The sequence below is a fragment of the Falco rusticolus genome, chromosome 5 (assembly GCF_015220075.1).
Source record: "Falco rusticolus isolate bFalRus1 chromosome 5, bFalRus1.pri, whole genome shotgun sequence".
NCBI classification, from domain to species: Eukaryota; Metazoa; Chordata; class Aves; order Falconiformes; family Falconidae; genus Falco; species Falco rusticolus.
In genome coordinates this window covers 44,999,061-45,022,008 of record NC_051191.1, presented here as the reverse complement: position 1 = coordinate 45,022,008, position 22,948 = coordinate 44,999,061, and the positions used below count along the sequence as shown (strand labels likewise).

General features: G+C 41.4%; 1 protein-coding gene across 3 annotated transcripts; it reads left to right on the top strand.

Annotated features, from left to right (window-relative positions):
• The first annotated feature begins 127 nt into the window (after window positions 1-127).
• GAS2L3 (growth arrest specific 2 like 3) lies at window positions 128-19,836 on the top strand. Of its 3 annotated transcripts, none has more exons than XM_037389941.1 (12): window positions 128-174; window positions 2,847-2,901; window positions 2,998-3,161; window positions 3,963-4,095; window positions 5,382-5,429; window positions 6,391-6,559; window positions 6,910-7,028; window positions 8,484-8,625; window positions 12,408-12,471; window positions 13,105-13,243; window positions 14,479-14,586; window positions 15,306-19,836. In XM_037389941.1, exons 5-12 carry the CDS (start codon window positions 5,400-5,402, stop codon window positions 16,692-16,694), a joined length of 2,160 nt encoding a protein of 719 aa, XP_037245838.1. In that variant the 5' UTR covers window positions 128-174; window positions 2,847-2,901; window positions 2,998-3,161; window positions 3,963-4,095; window positions 5,382-5,399; the 3' UTR covers window positions 16,695-19,836. The 3 variants fall into 3 exon arrangements, with proteins under 3 accessions (XP_037245838.1, XP_037245840.1, XP_037245839.1); XM_037389943.1 differs by having other exon boundaries at window positions 160-174; window positions 3,011-3,161; XM_037389942.1 differs by lacking the exon at window positions 128-174 and having other exon boundaries at window positions 383-2,901.
• The last annotated feature ends 3,112 nt before the right edge of the window (window positions 19,837-22,948 follow it).

Here is a 22,948-nt window from a genome sequence, read left to right as displayed (position 1 = left end):
TGAGGGCCGGGGCCCCGGGCCAGGTGCGGCGGGCACGGCCCCGCCCGCCACGGCCCCTCCCGCGGGCGCTGATTGGTCTTTTCGAACGGAGCGGCCGGCGCGGCGCGGGGTGGGCGGGGGCGCCCTGGCGCGAGGCGCGGGGGTATCGCGGCGCGGCGGCCGCTGCAGCTGTGGGTGAGTGGGGCGGTGGCGGCCCGGGCCGGCCCGGCGCGGAGCCGGGGAGCGGCGGCAGCGGGAGGGCAAGGCAGGGCAGGGCGGGGCGGCGGCGGCATGGCGCGGCTCTCCCCGCACCGGGAGGTGCGGTATCCCGGCCCCGGGCCGCGGGGAGGGTGAGGGGCGCCCAAGCAGGGGCGGGTCCGGGTCGCGCCTCGCGTGGGGACCGGGGCGCTGCTGCGGGGTCCCGCTGGCGCCGGTGCCTCGGGCGCGCAGCTCGGGAGCGGCGGCACTCGGTCAGCAGCGCCAGTCTGCAGGGGCAGGGCTGCAAACGGGCTGAGCATCGCACGTCGCGGGGAGCCCCGTGCCGCGGGGATAGACCCCGGTACCGGGGTCTGCTCGGTCACACCCCCCGGGGCCGCAGCGCCCGCCCGGCCGGGTCAGCCGCCCTGCGCGGGTGCTGGAAAGCGAAGCGCTGCGGAGCTTCTCTGGGGAGGGGGGAGAGACTTTGCATAGCAGCCTTCAAACCAGTCCCTCCTGTGCCTCACGCCAGCGTTTGAGGGTGCAGCGCTGCTTCTGTAGGAAATCTGCCCTAGTGCTCTGGGCGAATATTCTCATGCATATTGCTTAGTAAGCCCAGAAACGTCTGGCTCCTGTCTTTGCCCAAAAGCTGGCTGTATTCCACGGATGCTGTGTGTCACCTTTGGCATAGTGCCAGATCAAGACATGGGAAAAAGCACAGGGATACTTGTAGGACCTATAAGGGATAGCTGGTCTATGCATTTGTAATTCTAAGTGCACTGGGTGGATCTTTCGTAATTAAGATGAGACTTCATTTTTAAGTCATAACAAATTTTTCCTGACTGTGGCCAGCCAGCAGCCTCCAGTCTGGGCATCACGCAATGCTCCCTTCAGTGTTGCTTGGCTGGAAGAAAGGTGGGATGGAAATGGGAGGGAGAGGAGAGTTTCTCTGTGGATGTGAGCAAGCGGCGAGAGTAGCATGTCCCGTGTTAGCCAGCCTCTCCCCGAACTGGATGCTGCTGTGGTAAAGGAGCTGTCTGCCTGCAGAGATGACGTGGTTGAGATGAAGTGCTTCTCCCTGATTTCAAGTGGGTTTCTCTGCCCTGACAGGTGGATCCGGGCCCTTTGCCACCCTTTGGAAAGGGAGAGTGGGCTCGTTACCACATGCTTGTGTGCACTTTCACAGAGAGGTGCAGAAAAGCAGTCCCCAAGGAGAGCAGTCAGCATGCCTTAGTGTAAAGAGTTGGTTGCCACCTTAAAGCCCATCACCTTGGACTGACTAGTCTGGTTATTTCTCTTTTGTGCCTCTGAGGCCTCCCCAGGGAAGCAGAGCTCCTGCTGACTCAGTAATGCAACAAAAGGGCTCTGTAATTGCTGTAGCAAGGGAGAGAGTAGCACTCCGCTCCCTGTATGTCTTGTTGTGTCTATCTCTTTTCTTCGGCATGTCAGGTTATGTGTACCAAAAAAACTCTTGGCTATCCTGTAGTAGGTTTTAAGAGATAGTGACTTGACAGCTTCTTTCATTTCAGAGTGTTTAAACACCTGGATTTCAGTAGGTACTGTCAAGACTAATGTACAGTTTCCAGCTGCTTGAGGTTAGTCTGTTGTGACTGGCTTTGGGTGTTGATGGAATAGAAAATGATGTGTTATATATATATTAAATATACGGTAAAGATGTAAAAGTGTTTCTACCCAAAGTTTTTTTTAATGAGTCTGAACCCAAGGCTTTTTAATGAGTCTCTGAATCCCTTAAGGTTTCACTTAAGCTAGGTCAATGGGTGCTTCATTTATGTTTTAGGTATCTGTGGAGTTGTGGATTTTGTTTGTTTCTTTGTAAATTCTGCAGTCAAGTAAAATGGCACTTACACATTCTGTAGCACAAGTTGAACTGAGTCTAATTAGTGTGGTGTGTCTTGCTGGTTGGGCCCCAGTGAATGATCCATAAAACCTGATACAACTGATACTAAGCAGCCTATCATGTGTAGCATCTAAGAGCATGTGTTTAGCACCCTGAAGTATTTGCGTAAAGTTCTTTAGTATTTGCTGACTTTGCTGTTTCTCAGATTGCCTGGAGGCAAAGTTATGGGCATCTCTGAAGAGCAGAGGCAGACTATGGTCTTACACGGCTGCCTGTGTGGGTCGTGTCCCACACCACCTTTTCCTGAGAAATGTCTGTCCCTATGCCACATGTCAATAGATAGGTACGTTTTTCTCATCTCACTTTCTTAATGTCGATCCATAGCTCTGGTCCTTTATCAGAGGTTTGGAAGTCGGTCAGCCGAAGGCAGCTCCTGCTTCCCGCAGTGTATCATCTGGTGCTGACCACTCGTCTTGCAGTAAATCAGTGTTGCTGTATTGATCCAGTTGTACAGTGCTACGAGGCAGTGTTTCTCCTCTCTTCCCATGCCATGGAGCCTGTTGGCAGCAGAAATGAGGTGTTTTCTGAGAGTGGTGCTGGTGGTGGGGGACCTCTAGGTTTGCTGAGCTTGGAGCTGGGCTAGTTGCCCCCCTGCTTGGGAAACACTTGCAAGTTTCTGATGCTTCCCTTGTTTAAAAGATGCAACAGGTAGGGAGCTCTCCTAGGGACCTTGGAGATAGCAGCTGGCCTGGAAATGGGAATGGCATGGCCTGAGGCTATGCATGGGACACGATACAGTACATTTTCATTCTAGGGTCTTTGTTTTTCACAACTGTGATCCCAGAACACCAAATGCCTGTTGAATGAAGGTGAGTTGATAAAATTGGCACGTGTAGAAACTGATGTGGTTCTAGCTGGAGCTGCATGAATTCAGTATCAAATACTTGTTTGTTCATTATGTACAGCTTTTTGATGCAGGGAACCCAACTGGTTTTAGAAGAAGTCAGATTTGGTTATGACTCTACCTGGTACTGCAATATTCACCTCACCACAGCACCTTCTGCACTTTTGCAGTCTGACTACTTGAAGGTGGCAGGCTTCTGGCTCTTCTCATCCCATGCCTCTCCCAGTAAGTGATAAGGCTACATTAATCTGTATTCCCTGTGATCTCAGAGCTGGGCTGTTTGGGATCTGAAAATGGGTAACTGTTACTAGATTAGTTTTTCAACTCAGAATTTGTGCAGAGTACTCTGTACCATCAGAAGGGTTTTTTCTTAAGTGGTGTTCAGATGCCCTGGTAATAAGTGAATCCATTTGACTTTCTAGAGAGCCCTTTGGCCTATGGGCTTACAAAATAACTTGTTTTAGAAGAGCAGGCCCTTGAAGTTCAAGTGCCACAGTTTTCCTCAGTCTCATCTTTTTTTTTTTTATTATTTTTCCTTTTTTTTTTAAACTACTTTTTGTTAGGCATGCCACAAAACTGCAGATGCTGAGCATTCCTGTGATAGCTGCTGCGTGAATATTTTGCTTTGTTCGTGTTTTGAGTGCTCCCTGTGAATTAGGCTGCCCTTTGTTTTCCCTTGGCAGTTAGTACGCTAGAGCTCTTGTTAGCCTATATGGAACTCCTTATTTTAATGAGACCAACTTCTCTACTGGCTGTTCTGCTGTTGTTTTATTTATTTTTTTTAATCAATGAAGCCTCTTACTGTGACTCTCTTGGGACAATAGCTTTCTTATGCTAAAGGAAAATGTATTCCCCTGGACAAAGCTGTGGGAAGCATAACATGCTCATTAGTAATGCTTGGTATATACCCTGCCCTTTCCTTGTTCATTCATAGAAGGAAAAATGACATCAAGGAGAGGATGTCTCTTCTTTCCTTTTTTTCTTTCCTTTTTTTTTTTTTCTTTTTTTTTTTTCTTTCTTCCCTAGAAATAAAAGAAAGGGAACAGATACCACTTGGAGTGTCTCTGATAAAGTTTGAGAAGTGGTAGCAGTCCCGATAAAAGGAAGTGGCTTCAGCCCAAAAGCAAACAAACTGGTCACTTGTTTGCTGGTGGTAGAGGTAAGTTGTTTGAAATGCCTGATGTGTGGTCCTGTTTAGCAGGAGGGAAAAATGAGCAGGGAAGAGCACCATTCTGCTTTCTGGATAACAGGAAGGGGGAGAATTTTTACAAGAATTCGATCTTCTGTGATGGGCTATTCAGCCTTATTTATCAGAAAACCAAGTTGTGTAACAGATGGAGGAGCGGAGAAGAATGCCATCTATGTGTAAGGCTTAAACATCTGGGACAAGAGAGGGAAGTTCTTTATTTTTAAAGGAAAACAAATGTGTTAAAACTGTGTGACAATGTCTGCAATCTGGTTTTCAGCTTAATCAGTTAAGATGAAGTTTTACTGCTACTATTAAGTAATAGAGCAAGAAAGTTGTTTTTAACTGGCTTCAAGGCATAGATAGGTGCATTTTGAGGTTGTAATGCCCTCCTCTACCACTGTGGAGAATTATGCTGAGGAAATTCCTTCTGGCATGTGTGTATGCAGCCAACGTGGTAATACCACACGTCTTCAGACCTGGAGCCTACATGGAGAAACTTACTGATCTGCAGCCCAGTGTAGTTTGTGCTGGGTTTTCCGATGATTGAAGTAATTGCTGGAAAATAATGTGTTGGCTTTAGGAGAGAAAGCATTGACCCAATTGCCTCTAAAACTTTTCTTAAGGATAGTTTTGCTAGGGAATTGTCCTAATAACCATATTGCTGCAATAGTTAGCAGCATTCTGTTGAAGACATAGGGGTGCACTAACTGCCTGGAAAGTCAAAATCCCAACAGAAATTAATAAAAACATTGATTTCTCTCATGTGTCTATGCAAGAAGAAACCTCACTCTTCAAAATTATTTCCTTGCTTTAAGGTTTTCATAATCTTCAAAGTATTTAATGTAAACCAAGGTGCATATATGTGTATGCCGTGTGTGCAAGATACACTTGTGATAGCTTGGAAGGAAAGGGTGAATGCCAACATTGTTAAATCCAATAATGGTTTGAAGTATTTATATTTCTCTTTGGCAAAGTAAATGCCTTACAGCTCCTTAAAATCCTGCAAACTTTTGAGTCTTATATATGCACACGAAATTAGTTGCTACTTTGTGCTGTAATAACTGCTGCTTTATTTAAGGGCAGAAACTGAAGTTGACCGAGTACTGGATCAGAGCCTTAGGTACTAGATGCTTCCCTTTCCCCCTCCATTCACAAAGACTCATTCTTATTTTTCCAAAACAGCACTAGTAGGTTTTTCTTGGGATTTTCATGAAAGCAGGAGGGACTGTACTAAAAATTCTCTTCTCTCTCCCCAGGGGTAGAAACTAATGTAAATGCAGGTGACCATGCAGAATGCAGTTCAGGTAATCTTTTAAATCTGCCTTTTGTAATCTTTGTGTAATCTTTGAATCCTTTATAATACCTTTTTTTAATGCAAAAATCTATCCTGAAGCAGATATAATGCTAGAATCCCCAGAGTTATCTCTAGTTAAAAAAAAAAAAAAAAAAAAAGCCAATAATTTTCCCATTCTACAAATGGAGCAATATGATAAGATAGATAACCCGGTGTTATATCAGATAGGTGATCCTTTCTCTTTCTGTGTGCTGTTACCTAAGAAGGTTTTGAAGTAAAAGCTGATATTGAAAAACTTGCTTGATGATTAAGAGGTGGTTTTTAAAAACCCTATATTCTAGTTAATCACTTAAATATAAGTGTATTTTATACACACATGGAATGGAAGGAAAGTAGTTAAGAATATCAGAAGGTTTCTGTCTTTGGGAATGAAATTTCAATTGCTCCTTCCCTTGAAAAGTAAGCTACCTCTCAGTTTGAAAATACACAGTCCTTAAGAGAAATGCTAAGGATTGGTGATCAAAAAGTGTGTTATGTTCTTGCATAGGAATATATTTCCTCTTTTAATGTCATGATTTAAATGATTTAAATATAAAATACTTCTGAAATTTTTAATTAGATAAATCAGTAGTCTGTAGTAAATTACGTGATAAACTGCAGATTTCATTACTTAAAATGTGTTGAGAACCCCCCCCAGCAAACATGTTTTCTGTATTTAATATTCAGGAAAGTATGTAATTTTAAATCCAAAGGAGTCAAGAGAATGATTGAGTAGTACTTTTGATGCAGGAGTTACTAATGAGAGCTGTGCCGCTCATGATTACTGTTGTGTTGGCTTGGTCTGTCTGAAGGGGAACAAACGCTTACTCTTTGAATAATAGATCTTTAGTATAAGTCAGAACTGCAAGTTTTTGTCATCTGACTGGAAATATTTGAGCTTGCTGTCTTCAGCTTACCGAAAACTTCTGCAGGTGTGGTTTGGCGATGACCTTCCCTTAAGTCCTCGAAGTCCTCTGACTCCCAGACATGGGCCAGGCTTGGCAGATGTGTGCCTGTATGACCAGTGGATATCTGTGCGGCATGAAGCAACCTTGGTGCCTATGCAAGAAGATCTGTCAATCTGGCTGTCTGGCTTGATGGGTGAGGTTAAAAATAAATCACTAATACATTTCAAGGTGCTTTCCAATATTCCAGTCAATGCTGACAATGTATATAGTACTATTAAGATCTGGTGTATTTGAGCCTGAATGGCTAGAACTGCATTAAAATGCATGCTTGGTTTCGGATTTTATTAGCTGCCACCTCTTAGAGGTAGGATGATTAATCATTCTAATTTGTATTTCTGAATCTTGTTCACCTAATCAGAATTTCATTAAGTGGATATTTGATTTTAGTTTACTTATATACTTGTAGTAATTTTCAGTCTTAGTTCGTATTAAACTTCTTTACCTTCTGTGGAGTAACTCTAATATTAGCCTTTTTTTTTTTAGGGATAGAAGTCAAAGCAGAACAACTGCTAGACGAACTTGATAATGGGGTACTACTCTGCCAATTGGTTGGCGTTCTTCAAAACACAATTAAAAAAAGTTGTAGCTCAAATAATTTAAGGGTGAGTCATATGGTGAGCTTTAATACCTATATTACAAACTGTTTAACTGCAAATACTAGTAAAAGGAAAGCAGATGAGTGAGGCTTCCCAAAGTAGAGTGGTCTGTGTGCTGTTTATCCAGAGACTGATGAACAACAGCGTGGCTTTACAGATGGATCAACTGGCCTCATGCAACAAATCACCTATTTGCTTTGTTAATTAAATCCTAAGGTCCTCACTAGGTTTTTGATCTGATTTCACTAGAAGTCTTGCCAGAGAAAAATCTAGTCCAAAGCTGGAGCTTGTTTCCCTGACATCGGTGTGGTTGGTAACAAGATACCTGTTGGCATTTGGTGGCACGTTTTATACCAGAAACTGGCGGCTGAACTCTAGTGTATAGGTCAGCCATGAAACTATCCAAACTGAAATGTACCTGGAGGTGGGCTTTGGTGGTTTTTGTTAGAACCAAGGCTGAGTTGAAATGAATCTGAAGCAACTTCCAGTCTGTGTTTGTACATTGAAGAATACTGATCTTTTGGAGTATAAATCCATGTAACACTGGTGCAGGTAGCACATGGTCAATGCACAGGTACCCCGTAAAGCTACAATAATGCCTAGATTTATCAAGTAGTAGATTACTAGCTAATATGCCCTGATTAATAGTGTTTTCCCCTGGGGGCAGGAGGAATTGTTTCACCATATCCAGACCATTTTTTGGTGTGTTTACCTTTTACTGTGTGTCTAGTAAAACAATAGTTTTAAATAATGGATACTTACCAGTTAAGTAATTATATTACTTATATGAGAATTATTATTAATTGAGGGAGACAAACCAGCAGGTTTAGGATGCCAAATGGTATTTATACAAGAGCCATATAAATGCTGCAAATCCTTAGGGTTTTTTTAAGAAGGACATCATGCATAGCTTGGGTATCTTTGAACTGCTTTTCTAGTTTTGAAGATACCAATTTAAAAACAAATTACTGAATTGCTTTAAAGGAAGCTGCTCCTTGCTCCCTTCTCATTCCCTCTGCTCTCTAGAACAGGCTCTAAAATGTTGAAATCTGGCAGCTAAGTATAGTTTAGTTGGTTGGGGGTTCTCTAGCTGTGCTCATACTGCTGCTGAGAACAGAGCTTGGGAAGGGAGAATACATATCCAGACCTGTGAAACGCCAGTAAGACTTCTACCCCAGCATGTGGGCAAATGGGGAAGCAACTGTATGGGCAACTTTGGGAGAGGCTGCAGAGCTACGGATTGTTTACTCAGTGAGTGTTCATAACCATAAGGTGGGATACCTTCTATGTTAGTGTAGCTTTTTTAATAGAATACATCGTGGGTTGAACACAAAATAGTTACTAAACACTGATTCCGTACTCTGAATTTAGTGAGGTTTTTCCTTTGTAAATATGCTTTGAAATCTGTTGGCAATGTTGATGTGCATAATGTACTTTTTTTTCTTTTTCTTCCCTTGCTAGAATTTTCCTATGAGAAAAGTTCCGTGTAAGAAGGACGCTCCATCAGGATCTTTTTTTGCCAGAGATAATACAGCCAACTTTCTTAACTGGTGTAGGGCCATTGGAGTTGATGAGACTTACCTCTTTGAATCCGAAGGTTTAGGTAAATCTATCTTTTTGTAAGACTTGCATTGATCTGTATGTGGATAACTATCTTGTCAGGCACATCTCTTGTGTGTAGCTTTTTGAAACCTTTGTCATGACTGTGCCTGTCTCATGCAAGCTATTAATGTTTTTTTTTTTGTTTTAAGGCAGTGTTCAAGTAAAAACCTTGACAAATCAGTTCAGCGATTGCTCTGATTTGCATGATGCTTTTCCACACTTGTAAAAGTTGCTGTGTGGGATGAAGAGGGCAGTGACAGCTCTGTGGCAAACCCACGTGTTTTCCTTCAGTAAAAGGCTCGCTGAGAAACAAAGGAGAAAAGTGTGGTTTTGCTTTCTCTGTGCGGAAAGACTACAGGGCCATGGAGTCAACTCACACTAAGATCCTTTATTTGGTATTAGAGCTCATTCTTGTTGGAGAAAGCCCTCAGAATAATGCATTCACGACTGCTAAATTTGGTAATTGCATCAAGGCGTTGTGCCTGAAGTGGCAACAGTCTGTTGGTAATTAACATTTACTTCAGGACCTACTTGACATGACTAAACCATTTGTGTTTTCCCATTTAATAAGATAGTTATAAAAATAAATATTGCCAACTGCGTGTATGCCTGCCCCAGTGCAGTCTGTCCCTTACAACAAACAGCTTCTAGACTGATACTTCCAGATGGAATCAAATTTTTTTGACTGCTAATTAAGAGGAACTGTGCTTTCATCACATGGTAAATAATGAAATGCTCTTCTACCAGCTATTATGTCAGTAAAAATTAATTAATACAAACCTTTCTGTGGCAACCAAATACTGGGGGTTTTTTTGGTGGTTTTTTTTTGTGGGTGTTTGTGTGGGTTTTTTTTTTAAAGGAAAAACATCTGCCTATAGCATAATAGCAGAAGATTGCAAAGTACCTTTGTTTTCAGTAATCAAATGAATTTGTCACAACATTTCCTAGATTTTCTTGAACTCTTTTTGCCATTTAATGCTGTTTAAATGGGAGGAACTGTTTTCATTAACTGCTTTTCTTTTAAGTTCTCCCTGCTAGTTGAACTGGTTGAATCTGCCACACGGATGGGCCCTGCTGGCCCCTAGAGGTTTTAAAGTGATAAGAAAAAAGGCCCATGCCTTCTGTACTGGATAAGTCCTCTTTTAAAATAGTTGAGAAATCATTCTCATTTGCACCTGTCTCGTGATTTGACTAGTGAGTGTATCTTTTTTTCAGTGCCATGAAATACAGATGAGCAGGAGAACTGAGCTATAAGAAAATTAGGTTTATTATTTTTTCACTTCAACTTGTATGAATTGCATTGCTTAAACATCTTAGTTTCTGTAAGTGGATGGGTAACTAGAACCTGTTTATCCTCCCTGAGATAAGCAGACAGGATTTCCTAATGCTGTGGCTTTCACTCATAGCCAAGAAGTGTTTTGAAGTCTGTAATTCTTGACACAAGCTTGCTTTGTGGCATAAATACGTTCTGTGAGCCTTTTTGGCAGTTGAAATGAGCAGACTTGCAGCCTGCTTGAGGAAACATTCTTTCCACTGATGTTCTCCATCAAACTTTCAAGCCACTCTTTAGGAATGAAATAGGGGAAAGACAATTTGACAATTGTCTTTTTCCCATCAGATACATATAGCAACACCACCACCATAGTGTGGATGGATGTGAAGGAAATAAATTCAGTGGCTCCTGAGGCAGTAGAAGGGGAGAAGTAGCTATCATAGGACGCCTTTTGACAGCAAGCCAAAACAAATGTCTTGATCACTGCTGGGATATATTTGGATTTATCTCTTCTGGATTTACGCAAATTATACCACTTGTGTTACAGCTGAAAAAACCACAAAACCCAAAAGATTAAATGACCTCTAGTACCTTTTAGATTATGGCTATGTCAGGTTTCTATTCTATATTTGCCCTTCATAATCAGATCTTTTAAGAAGTATACTTACAAACTGGAGTAGATGATGTAAATAAGAACACCTGACTTCATACTTGGCTTATGCTTTAGGAAACACTTTGGTCTTATTTAAAGCAAAGTTGTTTTAAATATCAATTTAAACATCAGAAAGATGTTAGATTTCATCTCTAAATATAGAGCTAGCTTATTAGGTTTCTCTTGAGAGTGAATTTCCAGTTTCTACTGAATATTGTTACTGCATGGTGTGAAGAAAGTCAGACTTTTAACATAAATCTTGCACCATGTGAAAATTGTATCTACAGCTTTTCCTGTTTCTTATACTTCTTGGTGGTGGGGGAAAGAACAGTGCTCTGTGTGTGTTGATGGGAGCTGAATGACATCTCTCCCAGCCTTTGGTTTCTGAGTTATTAGGCAATAGTTCTAGCTGGCTAAGAAAGCACAGGTTTGTTTTCTGAAGCATCCATACAACTGTTCTTAGAACATGTTGAAAGCATCTCAATTTTGAGGCTTGTATGGGGACAGAGGAGGAAGTAGTTACTTGTGCATGAGAATTTAAACTATTTTCCTTCTCTGTTCATGGCTTTGTTTCTTTTTCTTGCACACCTAAATATGGAAGTTTCGAGAAACTAAAACAGACATTGATTTCCTTCTGCCTCTTCCATTCTTCAGTGTGACAATAGAAATAATTAATTTTTTTCATTTCAAAGTTGTCAGGATAATCCAGAAGATCTGCCAGTCATCTTCATAGCGTTTGGTTATCATTCCACATTTCCATCTCATTGCTCAGCTCTCCTGACTGTCATTTAGTGTGACTATGCAATCAAGGCACAGCTGCTCTGAACTGAGGGGTACAAAGCAGCCTCGGCATTGGGCACCAGCTGGGTTAATGTGGGCACAGTCTTTGAGAAGCATAGCCTAGTGCAAAACTGCATGCCACTAGCAGATCTGAAATAGTGTTGCTTCTCTTCTGTGATCCCAGGCAATATCTGATGTTCAAATTTGAGTGCTTGTCTCTTAAGCCAGTGTCATTCTCCTCCTTCTTATGGTCAGGGATTTTGACTATCCTTTTCTGATACAGCCTCACAGAGATACCACATTCTGAAGAAAAGCTCTGGGTGGATGGGGCAGGAGGTGGGGGGCTGGCAGAGGGTGTGTGTGTGAAATGAGAGTATAGCATGGGGTAGGTGAGCTGCCGCTGGCAAAGTGGTATCTTCTAGTGGAACTGGGTGAGTCTGCCACATGGATGGACCCTGCTGGCACCTAGAGCTTTTAAAGTGATAAGAAAAAAGATGTGTTGCTTACTGAAATGATAACAATCACCCAGGGTGTTCTTTCACAGACGAGGGTTTAAACTACTTAGGCAGACTGGCTGCATAGCCATCCACTTGCCAGCTAGGTCCCTTGCAGTGTATTCCCCTGCAGTTGTTCTCCTATAGAGTGTGTGTGTGCCTATCTGTGTCTGTATGCACAAGCGTGAACAGACGGGCTCTGCTTTCCTATTTACAGTTGTTGAATGCTTTTCATCTTTAAGACAGCAATAATGTATTTGGCGATAGGGAAGCTCTGGGATCTCTTTTATTTCCAGTTCACATCAAAAAGGAACAGCATAAAACTAAAAAAAGCGTATTTCTCTTAGGGGGTAGAGAAGACTTTGGTTTCAGGAGTGCCAGGATGGGTTTAAACTCTTTATGGAATAGAAAATTAAAGTTGGAAAGCGTATAGTGCTTTGTCCGTGGTAATGTAGCTTGCCTCTGGGTGGAGTGATGGCAAAGTTAGTCACCTATTCCTTATCTTTCCTTCTCTGTATCTAATTGCACGGGCCACCCCACACTGAATATGTGCTGTAACTCCCTTTTATTCTCTTCCTTTTTAGTTTTGCACAAGGATCCAAGACAAGTATATCTTTGCCTGTTGGAAATTGGGCGCATTGTATCCAGGTACATGTCTACACATGCTCCTAACAAGAAATTGAAGAACATATTCTATTAAGTAAAAGTTAAGACAGAGTTACAACAATCTGCAGTCATTAAGTGCAGTGCAGTAGATGTTTGTTCTGCACAGAAAGTAATGAGTAGCTTTTCTAGGACATTTGTACAATGTGAGTACTTTTTCAAGTATTTGTCAGACTTTTCATGAAGAAGAGGTGGTGATCCATACTGCTTTTTATAGTTGTATGGTTAAATGCTACATTCAGCTTATAGCTATGTGTGCATCTTGGAAGATCTCACTGAACATGAAATACAGTTTTAAGGTCTTTTCTATCATTCTCTAAATTTAGACTTTAATGTATTTCTAGTGCAGAGCTGGAAGCTTTAAGATAGTTCATCTAAATTGGATGTGACTTAAATCGTGTAGTATTATCGATATTTTTACTGCCTTTTCTGATAGCTCCAAGACCATCTTAGGGAGGGCTTCTACTAGAAACACAGAGCTGCTCCTTCTTTTTCTGGATTATCAAGGCAGATGTTCCTCTGACTGATTTAGTGCTTTTCCCTGTCAGTCAAGCCACTCAGAATCTGTTTGTTTTCTTTAGAAAATTAGCAATTAAGCTCTCTACTTTTGTATTTGAGGTATGGAGTTGAACCTCCTGTGCTAGTAAAACTAGAGGAGGAAATTGAGCTAGAAGAAACACTGCTGATGACCTCTGGACCACCATCACCTATTAGCACAGCAAAATCATGTTGTCACCATGGGGAGCTACATGAAGCAGTAAGTACTACTATTTATTGTGATAGAGCTTTAAATCAAACTCTAAGTTTAGTACTTATATGATCTGGCTCAGCAAGCACAGGGTTTTTTTTCATCTAATACTTGTGAGCCTCATTAAAGTGCATGCACCTCTCTAACTTCTTTTTTTAAATGTAAGCAAAATGCTGTCCTATATGTTTTGGAGTTAATGCCTCAGTGCATATAATTTGCCTTGATTCCTGTCCCTGCCACCGTTGCTTCTTTGAGTATAAAAAATACTCTTATTCAGTTTTTCTGGTGCATCAGTATTCTATGACTGCAACATGCTTCTCTTCAATTTGATGTTTTCATAAAACTTCATCAAATGTTAAATTAGTGTTTTTCAAAAGAGTTTTATCAAAGCCTTTACATAAAATGTGTGTAGCTGTATCAATTGGAAATGAATATGTATGCAGGAAAGGAAATTATTTGTACATGTTGTGAATTGGTCCAAAAAAGCTGATGAACAACTCTCCTATTTTGCTTAAAAATGCATGTTGAGGCTTTACAATCCATTTATTTTAAAGGTCCTCTGTGTTAAAATATGAAACTTTCGCTTCTTTGGGAATGTCAGCCACCAGATCCTTGCTTGCTCTGAAAACTCACTGTTTTTCCTGCTTGGCAGTAGTTTTGACCTTCTGTTTTGTTAAGTTTCTAAGTGGCTGTAATAGACACATATTCTCTAATCCTGTACTTATTTGGGACTACCTTTCTCCTTTTTTCAGTGGTTTCCTTCTTTGGTGTCACACAGAAGGTAAATTTACAAAAGCCTTACAAAAAGTTAGGGAGAATGCTGAGGTAGTCCTGGCTCAGGTGTAGCAACAGATTTGGTCACAGGAGAGACCCAGGCACTTGTTTTTATTTCTAGACACCATAACAGTGTCTGTACAAGGTTGTAGTTGGAATTGATGGTACTATGCATAGTGTTACGGACAAATCTTAAAAACAAAAGTAGAAATAACTTAAAATTGAAAAAATCATGACAATTGGATTGGAAGAACTTAGAACAAACTGTATGTACAAATTCTTTTTCTTTTAATCTTCTGCATTTTGAAACTCTATATAGCTGAGTTTTCTTGTGAGGGAATAGAATTCTACTGTTTTCTTAGATTATGGAATGAAGATTTCAGTATCTTTTCTTGTATTAAATACCTCAAACTGTTGAACACATGCTTCTGTTAAAATACTAGCAAATGCTTTCAATTTTTAATAACTAGGTTAAACATATAGCAGAAGATCCTCCCTGCAGTTGTTCCCATCGATTTTCAATTGAATACTTATCAGAGGGACGTTATAGACTGGGAGATAAAATACTTTTCATACGAGTAAGTAGTTTCTTAGAATTCCAATTTATATTCATAATGGGGAGAGAAATGCTTTTAAGTGGAATATCTCATTTTTATGGAATTGTTTTAGAATTACAGAATGATTTATGTTGGGACACCACATCATCCAATCCCCTATTCAAAGTTGGCATAGCTACTTAAATCTTACAGCCATTGATTTTACAACTACACTAAGTTAGGTAATACTTTTCTGTGGTGTTTCTAAAATTTCAATAACAACTTGCAATATAAATAAGGCTAATGCTATAAAATATACTGAGAACGTTGCTCATTCAAAATCTGGACACTTGGGGTTTATCATTTACGGGATAGTTGAACACACTCTTCAGCAGGCATAAGAGTTTGTGTTAGGACAGCTTCCATGATTTGAACACAACCCGTATCCAGGTCTCTGGATACTGAATAAAGATGCTGACAGAATGGTTAAAATGTCTTCTGTATATATGCTTTCATTATTTCCCAACGCATAACGACTGTCTCTGCAGGAGAAACTATCTAATGAAAGAATTGGGAAGGATAAACCTTATTTATCACATAACTTCTTTTTTTTAAAAATGTTTCTCTGACTTAAAATAGGACTTCCTTTCTTAAAATTTTTATAGATGTTAATGTAAGTTGAAGACATAATGTTGCATAAAACAGGATCGAAATTTCTTTTGTTCTTCTCCTGCTCCCACCCACTCTTCCTCCATTCTCAGATGCTGCATGGCAAGCATGTGATGGTACGTGTTGGTGGAGGCTGGGACACTCTTCAAGGTTTTCTGCTTAAATATGATCCATGTCGAGTGCTTCAGTTTGCAACTCTGGAACAGAAAATCCTGGCTTTTCAGAAAGGGATCACCAGTGACAGTGTCCCCAGCTTATCAGCTAAAACTCAGGAGCCTCCTCTTATGAATCCAATGTCAGCTGTCAATATGTTTCCAAAGCAACCATCAAAACCCCCTACTCCTGTTTCAGCTCTCGGGGCCAGTGTCAAGAAGGGTTTATCTAAGCGTCCTCAGTCCCCTGCCCTGTCACCAAAAGTGCTAGTGCCCCCATCCTCCACAGCCAAGTCATTGACAGTCAAGTCCAAATTACAAGGGTCTTCAGCAACAGGCATGCAGTCTCCTTTCAAACCATTAGCTGGCACCTTAACGAAGTTGGAGTCTCCTGCACAGAGCTCACCAGCTTCTGCTCCTTCACAGCCTGCAAGCAAAAACTTTCCATCTGCAGGAGCAAGGATGGCTCTCGTTCACTCTGAGACATTACGCAAACGTATTCGGTCCCCTGATGCTCCCAAGGTGAAATTTGCCCCGCCTCAGGGCTCCCCAGCATCAACGCTGCATCCTGTCCTCTCATCCTCTAAAAAACAGCCACCTCACTTGCCTGGGACAGCTGAAACGATGGCTTCAAAAGAGAAGCACGTCCCTGCTAAATGCAAGCCTGTATCTGTCACTAAAACCAAAGTGAATTCAGTTGCTCCAAGGGCTGCTGGGCTGCCTGTTACAAATCTGCGTGCTGTTGCCAAGTTTGCACATTCTCAGCAGCTCTTCACAAAACCTCCTTCTGAAAATGCTATTCAGACTTCAGGGACTGGGTCTCAGCATCCTCAGAAAGCTCCACAAACAGCTTCTGGCCGGGCAAGGAACCTGAAAAGTGCTTCAGCCCTAAAACACTCGGCTTCTGCACCTTCCCTTGTAGTTAGCAAAGCATCAAAGTCACCACCTACGCTGGTGTCTACAAGCAAAAACATATCATCGGCTGTCAATAAGCAGCCAAATGTCAGTAAACCCCGTCAGGTTGGACACACTTCTTCATCCAAACCTCCTGAACGTACTCCCTTATCTGTTGTACGGCTTCCTCAAACTTCAGCCAAAGCAGCAGTGACCAAAAAGCCAATGCAGCCTTCCGCAAAAGGTCAGCCTTCGGCCCAAAACGTGCAAGCAAATGAAAGCTTGGCCCCAGCAGCCAAGAAGCCTCTCCCTAAGGGAAAATCACCAACAGTGTGTAACAAAGGAATGCCTGGTGTATCAAAAGGTCCACTTACGAAGAGCAGGCAAGATGATCACTATTTTGTTATGACAGGGAGTAAAAAACCCAGAAAGTAAACTTATTTGTTACTTTCTGTGGAAGTATTAAATTTTGTTCAAACAGCCTCTTGTATCTGCTATGCTGAGGACAAGGAAAAAAGTTAAATAACACTACCTTTACCATGAAATATTAGGTATAACCTACATTTTGTGGCATAATTTACAGTAAGAACTGTATTTATTTTGCAGTTTAGCAACTTCTGTTTGGATATATTTGGAAGTGAGCTTGCTTGCTGTGTAGCGCTGTGGAATAGAGAATAACCCTGTTTGCTGCTAGCCTGACCCACTGCGGGGAAGGTGGGAGAGAGGAAAGGGGAGCTAGGGCTGCTGCTTTTGCTGCTGCTCATTTCCAAGGGAGCAAAGCCTGCCCAAGAAACATCTGCTCAGGGCAGAGCCTGAGCCATTCTCGTGGTTCTGGCACATCTGCATCAGGGCCCGTGGCAAGCGACAGAGCTATGCATAAGCTGTAAGGTTTCTAATACCTCAAACAAAACTATGATTTTTAAGTCACCAGTGTCCCAGAACCCAGTTTGGGTCACCTGCGTGCATTCAAAAGAAATCTCTAGTAATGTTTAGATTTGACAGCTGCTGTTACCAGTGTTGCCTGTGCCCCCTGTATGCCTTAAAGCGGCTTCAGCTGGCTTGGAGTTGGAGCCTTCTGGGTTTGTGTTAAATTGGACATGGAAAATTGTAGCTTTGATTGCTTACTCTTGTTGTGCCTTAGCCTCTCAGATTCATGACAGATCTCTTCAGTGAGTAATGCTACTTTTAAAACCTTGGGCAGATAGCCTTAGCTTAGTTCATATTCAAATCTGACCGTAAGTCAGCCCAGTCTTTCCTAGAAAGCTCTTGCTGCACGGAGAGAAGCCTCCTAAATTGCTGGGAGGGTGCTTTCCCTGGGGATAGAGCCCCAAAGCAGCTCCTGCTCCGGTAATACAGAGCTGTGAGTACTGACCTGCACTGGCAGAGCCTTACTGCTCTGCAGGAGTGGCCTTTACATGTAAAACTGAGTTGCTAAATACTTTTTCAGTGCAAAGGTTAAAATTTTGTGGGCAGTCTTGTTCTGCAGTGGCCTTTTGTTTTATTTATGGAGAACTTCTTACTGGCTCTCCTATATTACTTTCTGGACATGATGAGTAATTTTCTGAGGAGGTAATGAGGGGCTGCATTTGCCTTTAAACATCTGAAAGCATCAGAAAGCTATACACTGCTTACACTCTCAACTCCTGAAGGCTTTCAGTGGGTTAAACATCTGTGGTGCTCAACACCTTCATCCTTAACAGAAGTAAGTTTCATGGTAGATTAATAAAAACTACTGTCCTTGGGAGTAGCATTGTTTGGGCTATTTTGGGTTTAATGAACAGTCATTCCTACAAACACTGAGGAGCTCTCAAGGTCTGTGAAGAGACACTGCTGACTTCCATGGACCATCACTTCTGCTCTCCGTTCCCAGGATATTTACTTATGGGCCAGAAAAGAGATGCATGGAAACTTTAGTTTCTGATGTTATATTTAATAAATACATTTTCCCCTGGAACTGCAGTAAGCAAGCATCATAAACTGAATTCTCCTGCGCAGGGGCAAAGTCATTGAGCTGCCTTTCTGAGCACCTTGTTAGTTTTTTTTATTTATGATTCTATTTATGCATATCTACTGTACAATACTGCTTACAACCTGGTGGGAGTAAACAGTAAATACCAATATCCAAACTATATGAGGAAATCGTATCACTTTTAATAACATGGACACAAGTCCCACACCCAAGTTTGCATACAAAGTTGTATGTTTGGAGAAGGCCTTAGGCTTACTTGTTTTATAAATACACTAGTCAAAGCCACTACTGCAAATGTTAAGAACAGTATTGACTAGTGGACTGCTTTCAGGTTTGGTAAATTTGGCACACAATGTCATATACTGAAAGCATTTTACCATAGATGACTTGCTTTTGATTTCAGGCTTCCAAATAACGAGCCTTGATATGCTATATCTCATGCAGATTAACAGCTGAATTCTTGGGGTTTCTTTCTGTGCTGAGTCTGGCTGAGCTAGAGTGAATTTTCTTCATAGCGGCCCATATGGTGCTGTGTTTCAGATTTGTGCCTAAACCAGTGTTGTAACACACTGATGTTTTGGCCTTTGTTGAACAGTCCTTGCACAGGGTCAAGGCTTTCTCTTTTTTTCCTGCTCTGCCCTCGCAGCAAGTAGGCCGGGGGTGGGCAGGAGATTGGGAGGGATGCAGCTGGGGCAGCCACCCCAAACTGGCCAAAGGACTACTCCATACCCACCCTCAGCAATAAAAACTGGGTACAAGAAGAAGGCAGGGGGTGGGGTGGAGATGTTGGCTTCCAAGGTGGCCATTGTTTGCAGACTGCCTGTGGGAGGTAGTGAGTGATGGCCTTTGCATCACTTGGTGGTTTGTTTTTTGGCTCTTTTCTTCAGTTATTAAACTGCCTTTAGCTCAGCCTGTGGGTTTTCTTGCTTCTGCTGCTCTTTCCCTTGTCTTGCTGGGGAAGGAGAGGAGAGAGAGTGAGCGAGCAGCTGTGTGGGTGCTTGGCTGCTGGCTGGGGTCAACCCATAATACCTTTTGAACTGTTTACGAGGTTTTTAGTAGTAATTTAAACACTGAGGCTCTTGGATCTCAGTGTAAAGCTATCTTAACATCTACCTTTTTTGAACTATAGCTTCAGGGAAAATTATGCAGATGGCTTTATCTTTGTAATCCATTATCTCATTTAATAGACTGAATTTTATGGTTCAAAATGAAATAAAAAGCATAAGCTTTTACAGTGGAAACCTTGACCACCTGTTAAGTGTGGGTAGACTTGGTCTGGTTTTATTACAAAAATAGTGTATTTGAGCATGGTCCAACTTTTGTTAATATTGCAATCTCCCACTTCATAGTCATGTTCTAACTACTGGGTGTCATGTAACCTGAGGTAAGCCAAGAATAAGATGTAACAAAGTACCTCCTAATGGAAATATATACTCTTTTTGCAATGTTTACATTGCCAAATAGCAAGTCTAATCTTCAGCTTGTATTATTTTCTGTGAAGGAAAGATAACTTGGAGCAAGAATCTGAATTCTCCATGTGTTATTGATGTCCTTCTGTATGAGTACTTATTTTAAATAAATATACACTCTATGGTTTTTATGTGCACACTTCTTTTCTCTACTGTTGTCTTTTTGCGGAGAGGGAAATAATGTATTCTAGAAGGCTTGGTTTTGTTCTGCCACTACATAAATAGTAGCTTCCATCTCAGGCTATTATAAATACATAAATAGCTGCTTCTAATCTATTGCTTTGTTTAGAGTTCAAGGCCTGTCTGCTCTGATCTTGATTTCAATACGACTAGTTGAGTAAAGGGGCTTCCTACTCTTTCCTAGCTGACAATGTGCCTGAGTAGTTTAAGATACACTTCTGAGTTTTATTCTTTACAGCTCTACTTGAAATATAAAGCTGCATATAAATATGAAATGTGTTCCATGCTTACATCTTGTCAACAAACTTTAGACCAACTTCTGCATCTGTTGCCATCAGTAACAGAAACTTACTGGTTTTATTGGGAGGAGAATTGGGTCTTCTCACTGGAGTCACCTAATTAACTTTTTTTCTCCTTATTTGATTTTAAAAAAATGTTTTAATACCCTCAGTTCTCAGCCTGTTCCAAATTGGCTTTAGTTCCTACCAGTTTGATGCTGGTGCCTAATCATATAGATATATTTCTCCTTCCACTTCAGCTTTGTCTAGTAAGTGCATCCTTGCAACATCTACCATACTTGTTCCTACAAGACCAGGCTCTGCAGAGATGTTAGTTACAGCTTCCTTTTAAGAGGTGGTGGCTTTTTGACTGGCCAATAAAATAAAAAGATGGGCAATAAAATAAAAAGACAGCCCAAGAGTCTCTCGGGTAAGTATCCTAACCATTGAACTACAATATCATGCCTCCTCATCACAGGCAATCTTAAATCACTTACTGTCCACCAGTAAAAGAAGATATGGAAGATGGTTTTTCTTCCTACTCCAAAACTGCCTTCATTGCTAGTAGGCATTAACATTCTGGTGAAATTGCATGTTTTATTCTGAATGAGGATAAAGTGAGGTCTCCTCCTTCCTGGGTTAGTGTTCTAGCCTTTAGACCTTAACAGAAAAGATGGTATCATTCACACTTCTTATGGGTAGGTATATAGGACTGTATTCACTTTTTCCAAAAAAAGCTCACTTCTAGTAACTGTAGTCCAAAGCCATTCTTCTAAGTGGAGAGGCATTACTGAAGTCTTAAGGTCTAGCTTCTCAAACTCCACTGAGGAGTGTAATTTCAGGTTGTGGCCCTGCTCACAACTAGGCAATGGGAAGTGCTTGTTCCTCTCTAAACCTATAGGTGCATCAAAATCAGCCCCTCTGGCACATTCTAGGTGCTTAACTTAGAGCTCCAGCTACTTACTCCCACGTGGAGTTCCCAGCCTGGGGAAGCTAGGCTTTTCCATTTCCTTTCCAGAGTATATTGCTCAGTACAACTGTCATACTCTTCACTAAATTATCCATACTTTTCTAGTAATAGTGTGGCTGTTATATTGTCTTGTACTTAACAGATTTCCTACAGTAGTCACCAAAATGCTCTATTCCTCATTAAGATACTGGAAGTCTGGCTGTCAGACAAGTACAGTTCCTTGTATTGTGACAATTTACTGCAGGTACTCAACAAAAGTTAATGATTGCACTTGTTGATCTTAAAGCTCTTTTCCAACCTAAATGATTCTATGATTCTATAAAAGTTCAGCTGTTCAGTCAACAGTTCAGTTTCTTTCTCCCTCTTGTTGTTATCATGATCCCTTTGTGGCCCAAACAAGTCCAGATCCTCTGTGCTTTGTGGGTTTTGTACATCTGACTGCAGTCTTTTTGGATCTGCTCTTTTGAAGAGAAGGAAGAAAGGACACTCGAAGTTGCATCTTGATTCCCTTTACTTGCTAGCCTTTAAGCTGGAGAAGCGCTGCACAGAATGATCCTACTTGTCACTGCTTCAAGATAGCGTGAGTTCGGTAAGTAAAGATTAAGATATGCTTCACTCAAACCAGATTCCCTTTGCTACAAGGAGAAATCCTTATAATAAGCTGTTAATAATTGCTTCTGGAATGACAAGCTGAATTAGATCCTGTTCTTCATGCTGGACAAAGCGTATCTAGCAGTGATTTGTACTGTACTAAAACTTGAGGAATTCTAAGCATATTCATGTTAAAAGGTCCCATCCAAGTCACTTCAGTCTAGTTCTTTCAGCTTGTGTAGGTCCCTCGTTTGAGCCAGCAGAATTGCTTGCTTCCATGCCACTGCTATCAAAGTCCTTTGGTAGCCAGTGGTCTGTCATCCGTTACAAGTGTATGAACTGGATCCAGTACCTTGAGTACATATTCCAAAACTATATTGAAGCAGGCAGAAAAGTTCATGTGAAGCTGCCCATCGATCTTTCTGGGTACCCCACCCCCCACCCCCACCCACCCCCCCGCAAAGCCCTACATACTTCACATGGTGAAATTTGGCTGGGCTACTAACGGGTGTTTTCCTTAAAATAGGCAAAACCAACAGAACCATCTTGTAGGCAAATCCTGATCAGAATGAGATGAGCAAAAGGCAAAGGCCATCCAAATGGACTTTGAGCCCCATAGGAAGATGCTGTGAGATGGCTAGAATGTACCTCACCTAGGATTGACAGCAAAAAGCTCAAGAAACAGCAGGAAAGTCACTGAAAACTGTAGCCTTAAACTTTGTTGTGGCTGATACAAGGGCCCTGCAGAACTGGGCTGCTCTGTGACACCTCAAGACTTCATTCTCCTTTCTATGTCAGTATCTGACATAAAAGAAACCCCAAAACAGCACCATATACCTAGTAACCTATGGAAAACTCCTGAGTTTGGATGGTGAAGTACGCATGCATGAATGCACAGTAAAATATGTATGCAGTTCAAAGAATTTCAGTTATTGCTCACCAATTTCACATATATATATATATATATGCATACTTACATACATATATTTGATAAAATTAAAGGCAGCTTTCCTTCTAAAACTTAAAGCAGCCATAGCTTCAAATGTCAAACCATACAGCTCCTTCTCTGTTTGCCTACAGGGAAACCGAAATCTGTTTGTCAGCTGAAGGAGTACTATGGGGCCATCTGGTGTTTATGAATTTAATATAGGCTACTCCACCAATGTAAAACCTTTAACTTACTCTCTTAAAATCCACAGGCAAACTCTCTCTCTTTGATTCAAACTAAACCT

Bases quoted from the DNA above. Each gene is read 5' to 3' on its own strand.
- GAS2L3 (XM_037389941.1), top strand. From the start codon at position 5,400: ATGCAGGTGACCATGCAGAATGCAGTTCAG. The intron at 5,430-6,390 runs GTAATCTTTTAA...AAACTTCTGCAG, and splicing joins CCATGCAGAATGCAGTTCAG to GTGTGGTTTGGCGATGACCT. The intron at 13,244-14,478 runs GTAAGTACTACT...TTTAATAACTAG, and splicing joins ATGGGGAGCTACATGAAGCA to GTTAAACATATAGCAGAAGA.